The 22705-nt window shown below is 44.2% G+C and overlaps 1 protein-coding gene across 1 annotated transcript in view; it reads right to left on the reverse strand.

Annotated features, from left to right (window-relative positions):
- The window catches only part of VPS39 (VPS39 subunit of HOPS complex), an 89944-nt gene that overhangs the window by 8500 nt on the left and 58739 nt on the right, over window positions 1-22705 (reverse strand). Inside the window, exons 17-23 of the mRNA XM_068254924.1 lie at window positions 21781-21880; window positions 11611-11757; window positions 10675-10777; window positions 5378-5423; window positions 2991-3140; window positions 1594-1728; window positions 446-537 (exon numbers count right to left, since the gene is read on the reverse strand). Of these exons, the coding sequence (XP_068111025.1) occupies window positions 446-537; window positions 1594-1728; window positions 2991-3140; window positions 5378-5423; window positions 10675-10777; window positions 11611-11757; window positions 21781-21880 (773 nt within the window). The remainder of the gene's footprint in view (window positions 1-445; window positions 538-1593; window positions 1729-2990; window positions 3141-5377; window positions 5424-10674; window positions 10778-11610; window positions 11758-21780; window positions 21881-22705) is intronic.

The following is a 22705-nucleotide window of genomic DNA, read 5'->3' on the forward strand; positions in this document are numbered from 1 at the left end:
TTAATTTAGCATGATATGCTCCCAGAAATTACTAAGCTGAAATGCTGGCATGTGGCACAGCATCATTTAATTTGCTTGAACAGATTTGAGAAGCACAGCCTTGGAAATATAAACTCACTCTAAACAGAGGTGCAAATAAATAAATAAATATATCATGGACCCTCCCTGCAAAACTTTGATGAGACTCCCTTAACATTCACACTACTTTGCTCCTTACCACTTTGTGACACCTACAGTATAAGGGTCCCACCTGCCAGAGGTCACATAACGTGTGGCCATCATGATCGTAAGTGAAGCCACAACACCTCATCTGGAGGATGGACCCCAGAATTGAATGGGTAAAAGTAAGTAGTTGAGGCCCCTCACAACTCTGGGCCTCCCTGCAGTTGTAGGGGCTGCCCCCCTTGTGAAGTTACTCCTCCGATTGTCCATGTTTTTTACATACCTGTTTCCAATCTTTTTCTTACACACGCTGCATATCTTCTCTTCAGTGATCACACACTTGACCTGTTGATGGGAGATCCTCTCCTCTTGTACCTGAAGAAATGAATAGAACATTAAAACAAATCTGAATTAAAAAAAAGTCGATACATATGAAGAGGGAAAGCTCTGTATCTCATTGCGCCCTTCCTGGTCCTCTCTCCATCCCCTCGTTCCACTGCTGACCCACGTTCAAGATTCACACCTGGCTGGTGTCTTTGGGACTCTTCATGCAGGTTAAGGAAGTACTCGCACTCCCAAGAACTTCCAAAGACCAATGCATCAGTACCGCACATACACAAGTGTGGACTCTTGTGTGTGCAGGACAGATCCGCTTGTCCTTGGAAGCACTCAAGGACCCTAGCACTTTCAAAGGCTGTCCAAAGAGGGCCAAAAAGCTATTCAACCAAACTGGTCGAAGAACTTCACTGGGGCCTGGTGGTGGAATGAGGCGATAGAGAGAAGACTGGGAAAGCTCTATAGGATCCAGAGCCTCACCTCTCCATAGTTAAGTAACTTTTTTTCTGCTTCCGTGTTTAAGTTTCAGAATCTATATACAGTAATACCTTTTAAAATAAAAACTGGTGAGAGACTAGCGAAAGAGTGTACTGTACTGACATAAGCAACAAATAACACCTGCTATTAGATTTCTATTTTTTCAGCCAGTAGGTTTTCTAATTCAAGATTAAAAAAAACGCACGTGTGCATAAGCATGAAGATTAACTTCTGTATTTGATTTGCTCAGTTGTATGTGTCCATCAAGAAAAGCTATTTTTTTTTTTAAACTGATACCTGAAATCCAGATATGATAACAGAATTAACAGAATAAGCTTGCAGTGAGGAAATGGGTGGGGGGCAGTACTGGACTGAGGGCTTTCTCACTACCTTTATATTATGGGATTTGAATCTTTAGATTATGTACAAACCATTCTAACTTCTCTTTTTATTTCATAATAATACACGTTCATGTGAACATATTCAAATATTACAGAAATAGAATCTGCTTTCTGTTCAGTGGTTTAAACCTTAAAAGGGACAGGTATTTGAGAAACCTTCCATCATTTTTATGATTAAAGTACAGTAAAGCAATGAGAGGTCTTCTAGTAAACTTACTCTCAGGAACTCCGCATGTAGAAGATTCTTGAGGACTTGATTGTAGCGCCTCCTCTGTGCATTCTCTTCCAGCACTTTCTCCAAGAAGATCTGGATGTTCCTGATCTCTGTGTCTGCTGGTAACAAGTCTATAGCCTGCAACCATTTAAAAGATTAAAAAAAACGCACAATATATAACTGTTATATTGTAAGGACAGTGTGAGGTTTTCCTGCTTCTTTAGGGCCTGTTTCCACTACATGTAGATTCTGAATGCTGAAAAACTGACTCCAATGAATGTCTATGGGAAATCTGCATCAGAAAAATCGCGTTTAGTGGAAACAGGTCCATAGGCATTCATTGGAGTCAGTTTTTCTGCATCCAGAATCTGCATGTAGTAGAAACAGGCCCCTGCTGCATAAAGCAGATACAGTATATTCATGGGGGAAGGGGGAGACAAATTATAATTTACACATTTCAAAATGTGTCCCAAAACACATCTCAGCAGAGGTCATAAAATGTCTGTCATAGTGTGGAATTTCCTTCTCTAACCCAGCACTTGCCTGCCAATCAGCACTTAAAGCCAAGGGTACATCTGCACGGCTTAAAGTCACATGGGACCAGGATGCAGAGCATACAGACCAACCAGGTTAGAGTGCTAAGTGTCTCCATCCAAAGAGGATGATCCATTCCTGCCTCTTTTGGACACTGCACCCCTGACTTAGTAGCTGTCCCATAAAACCGTACAGTACTGGAATGAGCAGGGGTAGTGGCCATATTAGATTCAAATCTCCAGAGACTTCACCACTGGGACAGTTTCTTGAAAAAGGGGCAAAAAAACAACAAAACTGAAACCCAAGAACAGGAGAGCCAAGAACAGGAGAGCCAAGAACAGGAGAGCCAAGAACAGGAGAGCCAAGAACAGGAGAGCCAAGAACAGGAGAGCCAAGGACAAAAACAGCCTTCCTGAGGATGTGAGTAGCAGCTTTTTTACCCTCAGGTTAGGTTTAATTCAACTACCAGGAGTCCAGTCTACAGCATGTGACTGAATAATGAACATTTATTTATAAATGTTTCAAGTGCACAGTGCAAGGTGTATGTGGCACAGATAGTAAGATACAGTTTGCCCAACAAGCTCATTGTGAACCAGAACTAAAAGCCTGTAAGGGGGTAAAGCGGACCAAGAAGCTTGCTTACTAAAAAGACACTATGCAAAACAGAAATGTGCTGCCTTCAAACAGAAGGTATTTGCAATTATTCAGGTTGGAGTGAGCATATGAGGTCTCCCACAACGCATCAATGCTGAACATGCAAATCACCCCTTTGTTGTCCCAGAAAGCCAAAACACACCTCTAGAACCACTGGAATGCAATGATGTGCCAGCTTGTTCATTGTACAGAGCTACAATTGTGTCGCTCACCTTGGTTGTGTTAAGTTTTCCATGGTGTTGCTCCAAAACAGCTAGTGCAGCATTTATGTTTGGCTTTGGCTCTTCCAACTTTATTTTGATCGGCCCCAGACAGTGAACATCGGGTGGAGATAGGTACATCCTAATGAGGGACAAATACACCTGAAAAACAGAGTTTAAAAGTAAAACCGTATCAAAAAAGACGACTGGCTTTTTTTGTGACTGAGACACAACACACTGGAAGTGAAAAAATATTTAGAGATTTAATTCTGTATGTTCTGAAGACAGTACCAGGGCTACTTCATGCATCCACACAGGAGTCCTGTAATAATAAAAGTCACTATTCTTCATTCACATTGGTATCGCCTTCGGCATGTGATAGTTTAAAGCTAAACTCCGGGAAGACGGCAAAATTCACCAATAAAGATACTGCACATGGAAAACTTCTTACTGTCAAAATATTTTTTACTGTCTCCAATGAATACAGCTAGGTGTGAGGCCCAAAACGATTGTCGGTGTACGGTCAAAGTATTGCACGTGTGTGTGATGGGACAATATAGAATTACACTGTTCCGAAGTCTGTGTGGGGATCCGTACATTTCTTTGCGGATTACAAATGTGACACTGCTAAGACGACATCTATTTTATACAATTGAGAGTTACCAGTTCTAAAAAAAACAAAACATAGTACTGTAAAATGTCACTGATAAACTGACAACATATCATTTATAGCTTCAGAGCACACATACAGTGGCTTGCAAAAGTATTCAGCCCCCTTGAAGTTTTCCACTTTGTCACATTACTGCCACAAACATGAATCAATTTTATTGGAATTGCAAGTGAAAGACCAATACAAAGTGGTGTACACGTGAGAAGTGGAACGAAAATCATACATTATTCTAAACATTATTTACAAATCAATAACTGGAAAGTGGGGTGTGCGTAATTATTCAGCCCCCTGAGTCAATACTTTGTAGAACCACCTTTTGCTGCAATTACAACTGCCAGTCTTTTAGGGTATGTCTCCACCAGCTTCGCACATCTAGAGACTGAAAGCCTTGCCTATTCTTACTTGCAAAACAGCTCCAGCTCAGTCAGATAAGATGGACAGCGTTTGTGAACAGCAGTTTTCAGATCTTGCCACAGATTCTCGATTGGATTTAGATCTGGACTTTGACTGGGCCATTCTAACACATGGATATGTTTTGTTTTAAACCATTCCATTGTTGCCCTGGCTTTATGTTTAGGGTGGTTGTCCTGCTGGAAGGTGAACCTCCGCCCCAGTCTCAAATCCTTTTGCAGACTCCAAGAGGTTTTCTTCCAAGATTGCCCTGTATTTGGCTCCATCCATCTTCCCATCAACTCTGACCAGCTTCCCTGTCCCTGCTGAAGAGAAGCAACACCAGAGCACGATGCTGCCACCACCATATTTGACAATCGGGATGGTGTGTTCTGAGTGATGTGCAGTGTTAGTTTTTTGCCACACATAGCGATTTGCATTTTGGCCAAAAAGTTCCATTTTGGTCTCATTCGACGAGAGCACCTTCTTCCACGTTTGCTGTGCCCCCCACATGGCTTGTGGCACACTGCAAACGGGACTTCTTATGCTTTTCTGTTAACAATGGCTTTCTTCTTGTCACTCTTCCATAAGAGCCAACTTTGTGCAGTGCATGACTTATAGTTGTCCTATGGACAGATTCCCCCACCTGAGCTGTAGATCTCTGCAGCTTGTCCAGTATCACCATGGGCCTCTTGACTGCATTTCTGATTAGCGCTCTCCTTGTTCAGCCTGTGAGTTTAGGTGGACGGCCTTGTCTTGGTAGGTTTACAGTTGTGCCATACTCCTTCCATTTCTGAATGATCGATTGAACAGTGCTCCATGGGATGTTCAAGGCTTTGAAAATCTTTTTGAAGCACAAGCCTGCTTTAAATTTCTCAATAACTTTATCCCTGACCTGTCTGGTGTGTTCTTTGGACTTCATGGTGTTGTTGCTCCCAAGATTCTCTTAGACAAGCTCTGAGGCCGTCACAGAGCAGCTGTATTTGTACTGACATTAGATTACACACAGGTGCACTCTAGTCATTAGCACTCATCAGGCAATGTCTATGGGAAACTGACTGCACTCAGACCAAAGGGGGCTGAATAATTACGCACACCCCACTTCGCAGTTATTGATTTGTAAAAAATGTTTGGAATCATGTATGATTTTCGTTCCACTTCTCACGTGTACACCACTTTGTATTGGTCTTTCACATGAAATTCCAATAAAATTGATTCATGTTTGTGACAGTAATGTGACAAAATGTGGAAAACTTCAAGGGGGCCGAATATTTTTGCAAGCCACTGTAGGTAGAACAATAATATGCACAATTTATGTTGGGAACAGTAATACACTTACATCTTTATTGCCTTCCTTGGCATAATCATAATGTTTATGGCAATACCTGTGGAAGGAGGAACAATTAACATTTTACTCAACAAGCAGACAAAATGTCAGTCCTGTCATTTACAGTAAGTGTGAGAAATACATTAACAGTAGAATCTCGTTATAGTAAACTCTGATACAGTAAACTTCTGGCACTCAGTCCCCAGGTCCTGACTTTGTACCTGTATGACAATGCATGACCAGTAATGTTACAGTAAACTACTTGGCCAGGTTGCTTGAAGATTACTTTGATGCTGGTTTCACACCAGAAACCAGCGTCAGCGATGTGTTGCGTCTGACGCACCGCGCTATCAAAAACAGACCTTCAGGGAACTCCGCACTATTGTGCAGTGTTCCCTTTATGGCCTCCGGCCAAGCAGGAAGTGACGCATGCAACGCGCGCTTGCCATCACTTCCTTCTTCGGGTATGCGGAAGTGCACAGAAGTGTACTGTTAAATTACGTTTACACGCATGCGTGCTGCAACGTCACGTCTGTGATTTCTTCCCAAATCTGCGAGTTGCCATAGACTAACATGACTTCCGGGCCGATGCAATCGCTGCATCGTTAAAGTAGTTCTTGACCTGTATCGGGGATGCAGTGAAAACGTCACTTCCGACGCTCCGTACCACTGAAGTATGAAAGTCTCCATAGACTTTCATTGCCCGGCGGTGCGGTAAAAATACCGCACTGCCTCGGTATGAAAGGGCCCTGAAGGAATTTTACTACACTAGGCTTTTTGCAGAATTACTTGGTTAATATAACAATTATTCCATTAACGATTTTCCTTTTAGGAGGACATTAGAACTACAGCCGAATCCCTGCAGGGTTTTGCTGGGCTTAGTCTCCCCTGTGTGGCCAGGTGTTCCCCTTTAGTCAGCAGTCATCACTCTGCTCTGTCCGGCATCTCTGCTTCTACTGCCACTTAGTTCTGGGTCGCGGCTTGATGACGTCATCAAGCCGGGACCCAGCGCTGACGTCAGAAGGAGCAGAGATGCCGCAACAGCGGTGGGGAGCGCCGAACGTCGCGGGAGCGCCAGGGAGGTGGGTGGATCCTCTTCTTTCCCCCCTACCACCGCAGCTGTTACAGTGATCACTATGATTCGCCGGCGATCGTAGTGATCACATGATCAGCAGCCATACGCAATGACTGCTGATCACTGAGGGGAGAGGTCAGCTGTCATATGACAGCTTAATCTCCCCTCTCCGGTGCGCACGATTGCGTTAGGACGGTTCGTTAGCGCGGACGTTGAATCAACGTCCAGTCAGGGCGGCAGCACCACCTGCTGGACGTAGATTCAACCTACGTCCGTCCCCAAAAGGTTAAGGCAGTTAAGAGATGCATTTCATGTTACATAATTTCAATCAACAAGATTGTAATATGCAAATTAGAGGAGTTGGACTCTGTGAAATCCTAACTTGAGGAGTCGGAGTCGGTGGATTTTTGTACGGACTCCACATCCCTGGTTCTCTGAGTACCCAAATAAGTAATGGGGAATCAGAACTAGGAAATCCAAAATTAAAGGACAACTGAAGTTTCGGCAAAGGCATTTTCGCATTGAAAATGCCATTTTTGTTTGAGTTTTTTTTAGCAAAAATACACTTTCGAGATTTTGCATGCAAATACGCTAATGTTTATAGACTTTCGCGTTTTTTTTTTTTCAAAAGACCTTATAGTTTTGGAGAAAATCTATTTTAAATTTACAATACACACTCCCTGGAAACCCCGTAGAAGTGGCAACGCTTTGGCCAGGGATCGCTATACAGCTGCGATAAGGCTGGAAACTTTACCTATTTTTTTTGTAAATTTTTTTGTTCAGAGTGTGGTAAATGTAAAAAAAAAAAAATATGACGTGGGGTTTCCCATCCCAAGCCTCTTTAACCCCTAGTCCCCCATGCAGGCAGGGATAGCCATGATGCGGACCCCCTGCCACATGGGGGGGGGGGGACTCTGGAGGAAAGGGGCGACCAAGCCTCCCCCTCTGCCCCGGAGCCCTTGTCCAATCCAAGGACAAGGGGCTCTTTCCCAACCTCTGGTGCCCCATGAGGAGGTGGGGAGTCGGGGAGTCGACGCCCTTAGGGGGAGGTTTCATGGTGGCATCTGGGAGTCCCCTTTAAGAAGGGGACCCCCAGATACCAGCACCCTCCTCGGGAGAAATTAGTATAGGGGTACAAAGTACCACTTACCCATTTCCACAAAGGGTTAAATTAAATATTAACACAACGAGAAAAGTCCTTTATTATGCTTCATTAACCATAAATACTCACCTCTACTTTTTTTTTTTTTTTTTTAACGTTCTCATGCCAGTATCCTCGGAAATGTCCCACACCAATATCCTCGAATGTTGCGATTTAATGTTGAAGATCTCCGCGCACCAGCCGCAACACACCGCCGCTCCCCGCACAGCTCTAGCTATACTAAGTATAACTAGAGCCGAAGCATCTTTGAGTTTGGCTCCAAAGCTTCTGATCCCCATTGGTCTATTAATAGCCAAATTTAAAGATGCTTAGCATAGCTAGAGCCCTGTCCTCCATGGCTCCCGCTCTTCTCCCCACCCACACTGGCATCCTGGAGCTCCCATAGCACCCAGTTATCAGGGTGCTATGGGTGCTCCAGGGTGCCAGCATGGGTGGGCACAATAGGTGCGGAGGGCAGGGAGAAGATCGAAAAGCCATGCAGGAGGGATGGACGGAGCTCTAGCTATACTAAGCATGGCTAGAGCTGCTGTGTGTGGCGGCGGGTGCACAGAGATTGTCAATCAAGATCGAAACAGAGGATATTGGTGTGGAATTTTTTTTTAAACGTACAGGTAAGTATTTCTGGTTAATTAAGAGTGTAAAGGACTTTTTTTGTTGTTGTGTTTTTATTTCATTTAACTCTTTGTGGAAGTGGGTAAGGGGTACTATGTACCCCTATATTCATTTCTCTTGGGGAGAGCGGGCATCTGGAGGTCCCCTTCTTAAAGTGGACTCCCAGATGCCACCATGAACCCCTCCAGGGCTTTGTCGCTCCACCTACTCTTGGGGTACCGGAGGTGGGGAAGAGTCCCTTTGTCCATGGATTGCGAAAGGGATCCGGGGGAGAGGGGGAGGCTTTGCCATACCATACCATGGACCATGCGGGCTGGTATAGCTCAGGGTACGAAGCCCCACGCTCCGCATTCTGTTTACCCAGCCTGCGAGGGGAACAAGGGGTTAAAGAAGCTTGGGAAGGGGACGCCTCTTTTTTTTTTAATTTCCCTCACTATGAAAAAAAAAAAAAAAAACAAAAAGTAAAAAGGTAAAGTTGCCAGGGATCCTTATACAGCCTTATTGCATCTGTATAGCGATCCCTGGCCAAAGCGTTGCCACTTCCACAGGGTTTCCAGGGGGTCCGAACGCACTGCTTGTGGACCCCCTTGGAAACCCCATCATGAAATTCATTGTTCTTTCTTTTGATATATGTAAAATTTACACTACCATTAGGTTACTAAATTATCTGTCATTTTATTTATTTATTGTATTTATAAAGCGCCAACATATTACGCAGCACTGATTTACCCCATTTAAAATGTATACTTTTTTCCTGTTGTAACTTTAAAATCTATTTTTTCTACTAGAACGATAAGGTCTTTTTGAAAAAATTAATTTTTTATACCCACTTTTCTCCTTGAAACACCCTGCAAATTTGGTAATTCTAGCTGGTAAGGAGACTTTGCTGTTAATCATGAAAGTTGGCTAATAGGCAAAAAAAAAAAAAAAAAAGCTAAAATATTCCACCGAATTTTGTACTTACTGTATGTTCGCGAAAATAAGGCGTAAAGAATATTGACATTTTCGCTCATCTCCATATTTCTTGTTAACCCCCTTGCCGTTCCAATTCTGACGGCAAGGGGGCAGCGCAGCACTTAATTTTTTTTTTTTAAATTATGTAGCGAGCCCAGGGCTTGCTACATGATAGCCGCTGACAAGCGGCATCCCCCTACCCACTTTGATCGCCTTCGGCGATCAGAGTAAGCAGGAAATCCCGTTCAGAACGGGATTTCCTGCTGGGCTTCCCCGGTTGCCATGGCGACGGGGCAGGATGACTTCACCGACGTCGGGATGTCACAGGGAATCCCGATCCACCCCTCAGCGCTGCCTGGCACTAATTGGCCAGGCTGCGCAAGGGGTCTGGAGGGGGGGGGGGGCGGCGCGGCGGGTAGCGGCGATCGGAATATGCACGCAGCTAGCAAAGTTAAAAAAAAAAAAGTTGAAAATCGGCCCAGCGGGGCCGGAGAAATCCTTCTGCGCAGGTTACCCCGAGCTGAGTTCAGGATAACCGGCAAGAAGGTTAAAGAGACACTGAAGCAAAAATTTTTTTTTTTTTTTTTTTATGATATAACGATTTGTATTTGTAGTACAGCTAAGAAATAAAACATTAGGAGCAGAGACATAAGTCTAATGTTTCCAGTACAGGAAGAGTTAAGAGCCATTGAGCTCCACGACTTTCAAAGTCGCAGAGAGCTCTGTCTTCTGAAGCTTGTTATCTCAACTGTCAGTCATTGTATTTTCTTTTTCTCTGCAGAGGACAGTTCAATAGTTCACTGGCCTGCTCTGTAAAATCATTTAGAATGCTGAGTAATGTGTAAACTGCAAATATTAGAGAATGATGTAATGTTCTAAAAAAAACAAAAAACAAACACTATATAACGGAAAAAAAAAAATATAATATTTCTTTGCTACTAATGTTCTAGTAGTAGCAGTAATTATCCGTACTACACAACCAATTCATTATATCATTTTTTTTCTCTTCAGTGTCTCAAACAATATTTGGCTGCAGTAGTGTCTGAATCACACCAGAAACAAGCATGCAGCGAATCCCCTCAAATAAAACTCAGGAGAAAATGTTTAATTTGCATATGGGCCCCTGTATCTTCTGATTATTTCTCCACATAATCACCTAATTTATGTATGCCTTTCTCATATCTTTTTACAATTTTTTCAATCCCTTTCTTGTAGCAGCAGCAGCACACTCCTCCCCTATGAGTTGGAGGAATTGAGGGGGTTTTAATGTTAAACAGTAACTGTTATTTTGCAGTCACGTAACAAGTGGTGCAGGAAGAGAAGAGGTTAACCTGACAGATGCAAATTACATTTACACCAAAAGTATACCTTGCATGGGAGATAACAGCAAACCTCTGGTACTTTCTGGACGAGTCTCATGGTAAGCGGCAGTATCTTATCTAATGATTTCATACACAGCAATATTTTACCATCCCAGATGAAGAATCCATTACGCGCTATACTCACTGCTCTGCCATGCTAGTGTCCTTCAGGATGTGCACATATATGAACAAAGCCTGTTCATGTTTGCCCATCCGGCCCAGAAGCAATGCACGTTCCTCCAACAGTCCTGGAACAAGAATTCAGGCACATGTTTGTGGGATGAAAATTATAACCAAACCCATCAACTACTTCATACAAATAACCACCATCAATAGGGATACATTTGAATAATATATTTGTACACAGAGGGCTAGGATGAGCAAATATATCACACCAGTAACCCTGAGTCACGGTCACAGTGAATTAATATGCTGCTTAGCTTTCATGTTAAGCTATACTGGGGTCCCAAGTCTGAGATTAATGAACACGCTGAAGCTTTGTTCTCATAAATAATGAAATAATTGTAGGCGATACAGAAATACATACATTAAAGGGAACCTTAACTGAACGGGGGGTATAGAGTTTTACTTACCTGGGGCTATTACCAGCCTCCTGCAGCAGTCCTGTGCCCTCGGCGCCGCTCTGGAATCCTCTGGTCCCCCGCTGTCACTTAGTTTCGTTTTTGACGACTCACCAGTCGCCGGCTGCCATGCGTATTATTGGACGCATTCACCAATGCAATTAGCGCTATTGCGGACCGCAACACGTACAAAAATACGCGTTGCCGCATTCCGCACGCGTAGATATGCGGCAACGCGTATTTTTGTACGCGTTGCGGTCCGCAATAGCGCTAATTGCATTGGTGAATGCGTCCAATAATACGCATGGCGGCCGGCGACTGGTGAGTCGGCAAAATCGAAACTAAGTGACAGCGGGGGACCAGAGGATTCCAGAGTGGCGCCGAGGGCACAGGACTGCTGCAGGGGGCTGGTAATAGCCCCAGGTAAGTAAAACTCTGTACCCCCCGTTCAGTTAAGGTTCCCTTTAAGTCAAAACGGCATTGCCACAAGGCCCACTCACCATCAAATGGGAAATCACTTATCAGCCTTTCAGGTTGGTAGCAGTTTGAGATTTCTAGGAAATTCAGCAGCTTTCCTCGGTATTCTCCCAGCTCCCCTTCCTCAGATCCTGCAGGAACTGTACTGATGCCCTCGTGAAAATTTGGACCTGATGTCACAACAGAATGAAGACAGACTAAATACAGGCAGGGCCTTCTTTGCACATTGTAGTATACATTGTCCGAGTCACACAATTTGAAGTATAGGAGATCCAGGGGAGTAGGGGACACGGTCGCAGCAGACACCTGTGCGACCGGGCTCTTCCTCCCCACGTACTGCTGCCGAGGGGGTCATCAAATACTCACGTCGCCACAATGCACGCACTGCATCTACAAACTTCTTCCTGTCCTACGTTCCAGTTCACAGTAAGAGTGCCCCCTAGGAGGCGTGATTACTGTGAGCTGGAACGCAAGAACAGGAAGAAGTTTGTAGATGCAGGGCGTGGTTCGCGGCAAAGTGAGTATTTGATGACCCCTCTGCCGCTGCATCCCCCCTCCGCCTGGCTACCCTGGCTACCTATCCTGAGGCATCTAATCCTGGCTATTTTATCCTGGGCATCTAATCCTGGCTATCTTATCCTGGGGCATCTAATCCTGGTTTGCCTATCGATACTGAGGCATGTAATCCTGGTTTGCCTATCGATACTGAGGCATGTAATCCTGGTTTGCCTATCGATACTGAGGCATCTAATCCTGGTTTGCCTATCGATACTGAGGCATCTAATCCTGGTTTGCCTATCGATACTGAGGCATCTAATCCTGGTTTGCCTATCGATACTGAGGCACCTATCCCTGGCTATCTATACTGAGGCACCTAATCCTGGCTATCTATACTGAGGCATCTAATCCTGGCTATCTATACTGAGGCATCTAATCCTGGCTATCTATACTGAGGCATCTAATCCTGGCTATCTATACTGAGGCATCTAATCCTGGCTATCTATACTGAGGCATCTAATCCTGGCTATCTATACTGAGGCACCTAATCCTGGCTATCTATACTGAGGCACCTAATCCTGGCTATCTATACTGAGGCACCTAATCCTGGCTATCTATACTGAGGCACCTAATCCTGGCTATCTATACTGAGGCACCTAATCCTGGCTATCTATACTGAGGCATCTAATCCTGGCTATCTATACTGAGGCATCTAATCCTGGCTATCTATACTGAGGCATCTAATCCTGGCTATCTATACTGAGGCATCTAATCCTGGCTATCTATACTGAGGCATCTAATCCTGGCTATCTATACTGAGGCATCTAATCCTGGCTATCTATACTGAGGCATCTAATCCTGGCTATCTATACTGAGGCATCTAATCCTGGCTATCTATACTGAGGCATCTAATCCTGGCTATCTATACTGAGGCATCTAATCCTGGCTATCTATACTGAGGCATCTAATCCTGGCTATCTATACTGAGGCATCTAATCCTGGTTATCGATACTGAGGCATCTATTCCTGGCTATCGATACTGAGGCATCTAATCCTGGCTATAGATACTGAGGCATCTAATCCTGGCTATAGATACTGAGGCATCTAATCCTGGCTATAGATACTGAGGCATCTAATCCTGGCCATAGATACTGAGGCATCTAATCCTGGCCATCTATACTGAGGCACCTATCCCTGGCTATCTACACTGAGGCATCTAATCCTGGCTATCGATACTGAGGCACCTATCCCTGGCTATCTATACTGAGGCATCTAATCCTGGCTATCTATACTGAGGCACCTATCCCTGGCTATCTATACTGAGGCATCTAATCCTGGCTATCTATACTGAGGCACCTATCCCTGGCTATCTATACTGAGGCATCTAATCCTGGCTATCGATACTGAGGCATCTATTCCTGGCTATCGATACTGAGGCATCTAATCCTGGCTATCGATACTGAGGCATCTAATCCTGGCTATCGATACTGAGGCATCTAATCCTGGCTATCGATACTGAGGCATCTAATCCTGGCTATCGATACTGAGGAATCTAATCCTGGCTATCGATACTGAGGAATCTAATCCTGGCTATCGATACTGAGGAATCTAATCCTGGCTATCGATACTGAGGAATCTAATCCTGGCTATCGATACTGAGGCATCTAATCCTGGCTATAGATACTGAGGCATCTCATCCTGGCTATAGATACTGAGGCATCTCATCCTGGCTATCGATACTGAGGCATCTAATCCTGGCTATCTATACTGAGGCACCTATCCCTGGCTATCTATACTGAGGCATCTAATCCTGGCTATCTATACTGAGGCACCTATTCCTGACTATACTCAGGCATCTATTCCAGCCTATCTGTACTGAGGTACTTACTCCTGGCTATTTAATGTAGGGTGGGGGCCCGGGTCCCAATTCCATATTGGGGCCCTGAAGTTTGTAGCTACGCCACTGATGCTCTCTCCCTCTCTCTGACAGCTTTTTAAATATGCACATAGATACACCTATGGCACACATGACAGCACATAAGGCAGCACTAAGGAAATACAGATTTACTTTAAAAAAAAGTTCCCCAGACAACACAGGATTACATTAATAAAAAATCTCCACCCCCTCCCTGTCCTCAAACCTCAGAGAAAGACTATCACGCTGAATTAAAAGAAACGCAAGGTGACAGACATATGGACGCTGCCAAATCTAAAAAGCTAATCTAGATTTTTTGGCAGGAACCTCTGATCAGCATGCTTGTTCAGTATCGATGGCTAAATGTATTAGAGGCAGAGGATCCTCAAGACAGCTTGACAACGTGCATTGTGTAAAAGGAAATAAAAATGTCAGTCTCCCTACGGCTCTCACCTCAGGTTCCCTGTAAAGAAAGAGAAAGTTTTAAAGTGAAACTCCTCTCAAGAGTGGTGGTTCCACAGCTAAAGCAGACCTCAGATTAAAAGAAGACTGAAGTGAGAGGGATGTGGAAGCCTCCATATTTATTCTCTTTTAAACAATACTAGTTGTCCGGAATCCTGCCGTTCTTTCATGCATCAATATCTGAATCACACACCAGAAAACAAGCATGCAGCCAATTCAGTCACACATTACATCTGCATGTATATTCAGGGTCTTTGACTAAAAGCATTATAGACAGAGGATCAGCAGGACAGCCAGGCAATAGGACAGCCTCCATATCCCTCTCACTTCAGTTGTCCTTTAACATCTTTTTTTGTGCAGGTAAAAGGTACATTCTTGTCAGCCAGCATATGCTTCATTGCCTGGCTGGGAATCAGGCTTCAGTCCTGCTATGTTCAGATTCTGGCAGCGAGTACTGTACTATGGCTAGTGTTTTAGCCACTATACTGTAACTATGAGTGTGGTTCCCAGTGGTGTAGCAATAGGGGTTGCAGAGATTGTGGCCAGAGGGGCCCTCCCTCAAACACAGTATTGGTTCTCTATTGGTCCTGTGCTGGCAATCACTTCTACAGATGCTCTAAATACTTGTAATTATTAACAAGCTGTTCCCCTTCTAGCACCTCTGACACTGTGGTTGACTTTGGCAGGTTTTGATGCACCGTATCAATTGTTATGTAAAGAGTGCTGGGGGGGGGGGGGGGGGGGGGGAGAATGTAAAACTTGCATCGGGGCCATAGATCCTTAGCTATGCTACTGTGCACAATTTGTTTCGGTCATATGCATGCTAATGAATGGGTAAGGGCAAGGGGTGGCCTAGCTGCCATTCACCACCACACTGCATCAGGAGGGGGGAGGGTTGTTTGGTGTGGCCGAGATGCCGCGCAACACCTTTGACATTAGGATGAATTAAAGGGGTGTGGTTTTCAAATGGGGGTCACTGGAGAGTGTAAGTGGGAGTCGGTGGACCAAATGAGAAAATACATACAAGTTATAAATACAATGAAGTACAATGAAGTACAGAAGTTTACATTTCTAATTTTCAAAAGGGTGAGAAAAACACCCATGCATTAACCATCTACGGAATACTATGTAAAGAGATCTAAAATTCAGATGTTTTTAAATGAGTGCCACTTGAACTGTCAAAAATTAGAGGCAGACCACAAATGCGACTTTAAACATATGAGTATAAAAGTGGCCATACACTTATAGATTTGCAGCAGATTCGACCATCAGATAGATTACTACCAGATGCCTGTCAAGTTGAATCTGACAGGAAGCTATCTGATGTGTGCCACACACTAGGAACATATTTCCAATAGATTTCAGAAAGAAATCTATTGGAAATCGATCTAAATGCATTATTGGACCATTAAGGGGCCCATACACTGGTCGATTTCAGTGATCGTTCAATTCTATGGAATCAATCGGAAATAGATTTTATCAATCGATCGATTTGTGGCCAATTTTGATCGATTTGATCTGAAGGTGGGCATACACTAATAGATTTGCAGCAGATTTGACCATCAGTTAGGTTTCAGTCAGATGCCTGCCAGGTCAAATCTGACAGGAATCTATCTGATGTGTGCCACACGCTAGGAACAGATTTTCAATAGATTTCACAACGAAATCTATTAGAAATCTATTGAAAATCCAGCTAAAGGCATTACTGCATCATTAGATCCAATGCAACTCTATGGGCCATCGATCTGCTGCCAGCAGCAGATCGATCTAGATCTTCCATCCTGTCAGATAAATCAAATCGATCGAAATCAGCCGCAAATCGATCAGTCGATCGAAGGCTGAAATCGACCAGTGTGTGGGCCCCTTGACAGAATGGAAAATCTAGGTCAATCTGCTGCTGGCAGCAGATTGATGGCCTATAGAGTTGCATTGGATCTAATGGTCCAATATTGCATTTAGATCGATTTCCAATAAATTTCTTTCTGAAATCTATTGGAAATATGTTCCTAGTGTGTGGCACACATCAGTTAGTTTACTGTTAGATTCAACTTGACAGGCATCTGGTAGAAATCTGATGGTCGAATCTGCTGCAAATCTATAAGTGTATAGCCACCTTTAGATCCAATGCAACTCTATGGGCCATTGATCTGCTGCCAGCGAAATCAGCCTCAAATTGATCGATTTGATAGAATGGATTTCCAATTAATCACTGAAATAGACCAGTGTATGGGCCTCTTAAGAATACCAGTACCTCACAAATTATGTGCTGCACTCAACTCCACAACATAATGCTGACACTACAAATTACATGGAACAGATTGTGGAAGGAGTACCAATGCACATAATATATGGCCACAGCTCCACATAATTCCAGTACCTTAAAGGGCACAATAATAGAATTCCATTTCACACCAACAATATATAAAAAGATAAACTTACTTGTGGTAACGTCTTTTCCAGGAGTCGGAAGGACAGCAACCCTGAGACTCGTCTCCCTCCATTTTAGATTGGACAGGACGCTAGTTAAAAAATTAACATAATGAGATTAGGCAGGAACAGGCAACATATATAAGGCAGCATTCCCTTACCCTCCTCAGTAATAAAAAAGACTCCACACAGAATGATGCTTCAACAAAATGTTTTTAATATTATTCGGGTGGGTAGCAAGGGTGCTGTCCTTCCGACTCCTGGAAAAGACGTTACCACAAGTAAGTTTGTCTTTCCAGGACGTCTCAGGACAGCAACCCTGAGAAGATAAACAAGAAACTTTATTAGGGAGGGATTACAGCCTGCAACACACGTCTACCAAAACATAAATCAGAATTAGATGATAAGTCAAGTCTAGAATGTTTAACAAACGTATTGTGGCTTGACCAGGTAACCGCTTTACATATCTGCTCTATAGTAGCTCCTGCCCTCTCTGCCCATGATGTTGACACAGCTCTAGTTGAACGTGCTTTCACCGGTCCAGGTAATTGCTTTCCCTGTTGGACGTAGGATAATGCAATGGCCTGTCTGATCCATCTTGCTATGGATGATTTAGAGGCCTGTTTACCACGACATTTCCCCGCGAAGAGAATCAACAAGGCGATGGACTTCCTCCATGACTTAGTTTGTTGAATGTACTGTATTAAACACCTCCTCACATCTAGACAGTGCATATTTTCCTCTTTATGATTTGATGGGTTACTGCAGAAAGTTGGTAACAGGATCTCCTGTGATGTATGAAATTTGGATACAATCTTAGGTAAAAAAAAAAAAGAGAAGTCTAGGCGAAGAGTCACTCTATCTTCGGAAATGATACAGTATGGTTCATTGATAGATAACGCTTGTAACTCTCCCACTCTTCGTGCCGAAGTTATGGCTAGAAGAAACGCCATTTTCAAGGTGAGATGTTTTTCTGAGATCTCCGAGATTGGTTCGAAAGGAGGCTCACACAGAGCTTGCAACACAGTGTTCAAGTCCCAAGTTGGCACTTTTATCTGTACTACAGGTCTTAGTCTTTTAAGTGCCCTAAAGAAACGGACAACGTATTCCTCTTCCGCCAACCTTCTCTCTAAGAAAACACTCAATGCCGCGGTCTGAACTTTCAGAGTACTAGAGCTTAGGCCTTTTTGGAATCTCTCCTGCAAGAACTCCAGCACTGAAGAAGAGAGGGCTGGGTCTTTAGTTGTAGATGTACACCAGTTGCTATAGGTATTCCAGGCTATAGGTATTCCACTACCGTGTTGTTGTCCGTCCTGATTACAACATGATGTTGATAGATAGGTAGGGAGAAGGCCTGAAGAGCTTCCCAAACAGCCCGCAGTTCTCTGTAGTTCGAGGATCTGTTCTGAATTAGTGTAGACCAGTGACCTTGAGCCGGCAGTTGCTCCAGATAGGCTCCCCATCCCCAGGAGCTCGCGTCTGTTGTGATCAAAGTCTGTTGAGGAAATTCCCAGAGATTCCCTACATTCAGATGTTCGTGATCTAACCACCAGTCTAGAGACTGTTTCACTCTCCAGGGAATTGTCACTTTTTTGTCCAAAGACCTTAGGCTTCTGTCCCATTTTGATAGGATCCAGTTCTGCAAGGTCCTGGAATGCAACTGACCCCATTGTGTCGCCGGGAAGGATGCTGTCATGGTACTCAATAACGCCATAGCCTTTCTCAGAGTGATGGTGACTGAGCTCTGAAAAGAAAGAACAGAATTTAATATCAGCGAAGATTTCCGTGATGGTAGATACAGTCTTTTACTGACAGAACATATATCAAACCCCAAGAATTCCATGTACTGTCTGGGGAGTAGGGATGACTTCTCCCAATTAATCAGCCACCCCAAATTGATCAGGAACTCAAGAGTCAACTCCACTTGGAGATTCACTGAATCAAAAGATGGACCCCAGATAAGTAAGTCATCCAAATAAGCAATCACTTGAACAGATCTAAGTCTAAGAACTGCCAAAACTTCTGCCATAACTTTGGTAAAGAGCCATGGAGCAGATTAAATACCAAAAGGGAGAGAATTAAATTGGAAATGTCTTACCTCTCCTTGTAACACCACTGCAAACCTCAGGTAGCACTGGGATTTTAGATGTATAGGCAGATGGAGATAGGCGTCTTTTAGATCCAGGGATGCCAGAAAGCAATTTCCTTGCAGGAGATTTAGGACTGAGCGGATGTTGTCCATCCGGAATTTTCTGTATCGGACTGCTTTGTTTAAATGTTTCAAGTTGAGGATGAATCGATAGCTTCCTTGTGGCTTCTTTACTAGGAAAACCGGGGAGTAAAAACCCTGACCCTCCTGACATTTGGGAACTTGGCGAATGACCCTCTTGGATAACAGTGACACTACCTCTGTTTGTAGAGCCTGATTTTGAACCTGATCCCTTGGGGGGGGGGGGGGGGGGGGAGTTACAAAAAATTGACTTGGTGGAGGGTATGAAAATTCTAGCTTGTACCCCTGGAGAATGATGTTTAATAGCCATCTGTTGTGAAAATGTTCCTGCCAGTGTTCGAAAAAATGAGATACTCTGCCTCCCACTGGAATCCTGGCGTCATTGTTTAGGCTGTTGATTGGAAGGGGTATAGGGTAGGCCGGGCTTTGAACGGTGGGTTCTATTGGGGGGCCATTTCCTTCTGGGAGCTGATCTATTCTCTGTCTCCGTTTTACCCTGCTCACGAAAGGAACGATTTGCCCGAAAGTTACGTCTTCTGACGGGAAAGTTTTTTTTCCTGTCTGAGGATCTTTCTAAAATCTCGTCTAGCTTGGAACCAAAGAGAAGATTGCCCTCACAGGGAACTCCACATAATTTAGATTTTGATGATGTATCCCCTTGCCAGGTTTTGACCCAAATGCCTCGTCTGGCTGTGTTTACTAAAGCAGAAGCTCTGGCGGTAAGGCGGACTGAATCGTCCACGGCATCAGTTAGGTAGTTAGTGGCATGCAGAATCTTTGGGAAGGAATTAAAGATCTCTTCCCTAGGAATCCCAGTTGCAATCTGGGTCTGTAATTCAGTCAACCAGATTTTTAGAGATCTAGAAACTGCGGTGGAAGCTATGGATGGTTTGAAGTTCAACGTGACCGCTTCCCACCCCCGTCTTAAAATGTTGTCCATTTTCTTATCTATGGGATCCCTCAGGTTGCCGAAATCTTCAAACTGAAGCTCAGACCTTCTAGAGACCCTGGACAAGGCCGGATCTAATTTTGGAGAGTGACCCCAGAATTTCTGATCCTCCGGGCTATAGGGATATCTCTTTGCTAAGGATTTAGGCCAGAAAGCCCTTTTTTCCGGATTATCCCACTCTTTCTTTATGATGTCTTTTAAACTGGAGTGAACCGGGATAAAAGATGACTGTATCTGAAAGACTTTCATACATCTGGTCTAGAGGTGACAAAGTCTTTTGTTCTTTAGTAATTCCCATTGCACAATGCATAGCTTCAATTAGTTCTTTCATAAAATCAGTGGAAAAAGCAAACTTTAGTGGTTTTACATTTTTACTCTCAGATGCATCTATTTCTGATTGGGGCAATTCTTCAAGGGAGGAAATGTCTATTTCACCTTCTGACCCCTCAGACCTTTCTGAGTCCACCTCAATCCTCCTCCTCTCGAGTGGTCTGACAGGGGATTGGGAAGTACCAGCAATAGCAGCATCAGAGGATAGAGTAACAGGGGGGGGGGGGGGGTACTCGAGGGTACATCAGGGTTTATAGCTGATCTCTTAATTTCCTGAATGGCTGATGACATCTCTGACCTCATTCAACCCATTAGGTCTTTTAACAGAGTAGGTGACTCGTCTTTAACCACTTTTTCCGTGCAAGACTGACACAGATGTTTAGCAGATGTTTGAGTCCGGCATACGACTACTACACACTGCACACTTCTTTGACTTAGGTACAGATTTAGTTTCAGAAGTAGTTGCTTTATCAGGCTTATCAGTTTTATCAGACTTCGTAGGCCTATCCTGTCTGCCATGCCTTGAATCCGACTTTACATTCTTTGTCTGAAAAACACAGACAAAGGAAATAGCTAAAGCCTGAACCTCCCTCAAAACAATGAATGAATATATACGAATATACATTTCAGGTATTAAGCCAAACAAACCAATGTGACACATACCAGAGAGGGAGTGGAGCTTGTCTCCTCAGAGCCCTGGGAGCAAGAGCCTGCGGATGCTTCCATGGTCAGCCTAACAGTAAATGACCATGATGCCACCTTAAATAGAACACTGTGGTGCTCCGCCCAAATTAAGATTATGCACCTGAAGGTTTTACCTGATCCGTGCCGTTTCCACGCTGTTTCCGAGCAGACTAGCTTCTACAGCGGTGAATAGTCGTTGGAGCGCACGCCGGGCTGGCTTCCTGCTTCTTCCCAGCCGATCACATGACTCAGTCATGTGATGCGTGCGTCCTTTCCGGCGGAAATCCTCCGACGGAAGTCCTCCAGCCTTCAGCGCGTTTGCGCACAATGCAGGGAGAGGCAGATGCGAGCGGCCAGTGTCCGCGCATGGCTCCAACTGACCAGCGCAAGTCGGGAAGCGTGGCAGCCGCGGCTCCTGAAGCTCTCTCATGGGTAGCCAGCCCCTCCAGCGAACCAGCATCCTGCTGGACAGGAAAACAACTGAGGAGGGTAAGGGAATGCTGCCTTATATATGTTGCCTGTTCCTGCCTAATCTCATTATGTTAATTTTTTAACTAGCGTCCTGTCCAATCTAAAATGGAGGGAGACAAGTCTCAGGGTTGCTGTCCTGAGACGTCCTGGAAATATTTCTTGTAAGCTTTGCATTTGCAACTCCACTCATATACAAATACTGTAGTTTTATCTCCAGGATGACATACCTATGGCTTGCATCAGAGTTTGCACCTTCTCACAGTACAGCTTGATCAAGCAGTTGTGGAATTCAGGGCCTTCATCATCCCATTCCAGGATAATATGTTCCTATAAAGTACAAGAGGCAAAGTCACAGGCATTCCATCAGTTGTATTGCAAGGATTTGTAGAGGTGAGCATTTTAAATCAATAGATTGCTCAACCAGACATTGTGTAGCGAGATGGCTATGGAGGCTGCTGTATGCATTTCCTTCTAAAAAGAAAAAATAATATGCAGATTCCCTCGCTGGCCAGCTGATATCTTATTTTGTCATTAATGGACTCTGAATCATAGACCTGAAAGGAGCATGTGGCCAAATTTTGATCATCTGAGCTGCACACTTGTTTTGGATGAGTAGTTTAAAATATTAAGAGACAGATGATCAACAGGACAACCAAGCAACACGCACGGTTTGAAAAGGAAACAACCCCCCCATGTCCTTCTTACTACAGGGTCACATTAAGTGCTCTTCCGCAAGGGAAGTAGACAGCAGTGCATCCAGTGCTTGTCAGATGATCCAGTGGATCTGCTGGGTGCTTGTTGGCAGCTGCAAACATTCTCTACATAACTCCTCTAGGCCACCACATGAAGCCATTAACCCTCTTGTCCGCAAATGTAGCACCCAGGGATGCTCTCACGAGTAATCACGAGTGTGTAACTGTAAACACTCAAATTTGTGATTCAAATGAGCATTAATTACCCATAAATCCGAGTCCTCCCTGCGCTCCAAATAGCTTGCACGCGTCCTATTGGACGCGTTGCAAGCCTCATCACCACGCACTCCTTCAAGCTGGAATGATCGTCTCCGCTCCGCCTACCAAGCAGGAGATGCGCGCGCATCGGCGTGACGCGGTCAGCAAGCAGTTAAAACTGACTTTTCAAATGGAAAGGAAT

The sequence above is a fragment of the Hyperolius riggenbachi genome, chromosome 9, assembly GCF_040937935.1.
Source record: "Hyperolius riggenbachi isolate aHypRig1 chromosome 9, aHypRig1.pri, whole genome shotgun sequence".
Classification (NCBI taxonomy): domain Eukaryota; kingdom Metazoa; phylum Chordata; class Amphibia; order Anura; family Hyperoliidae; genus Hyperolius; species Hyperolius riggenbachi.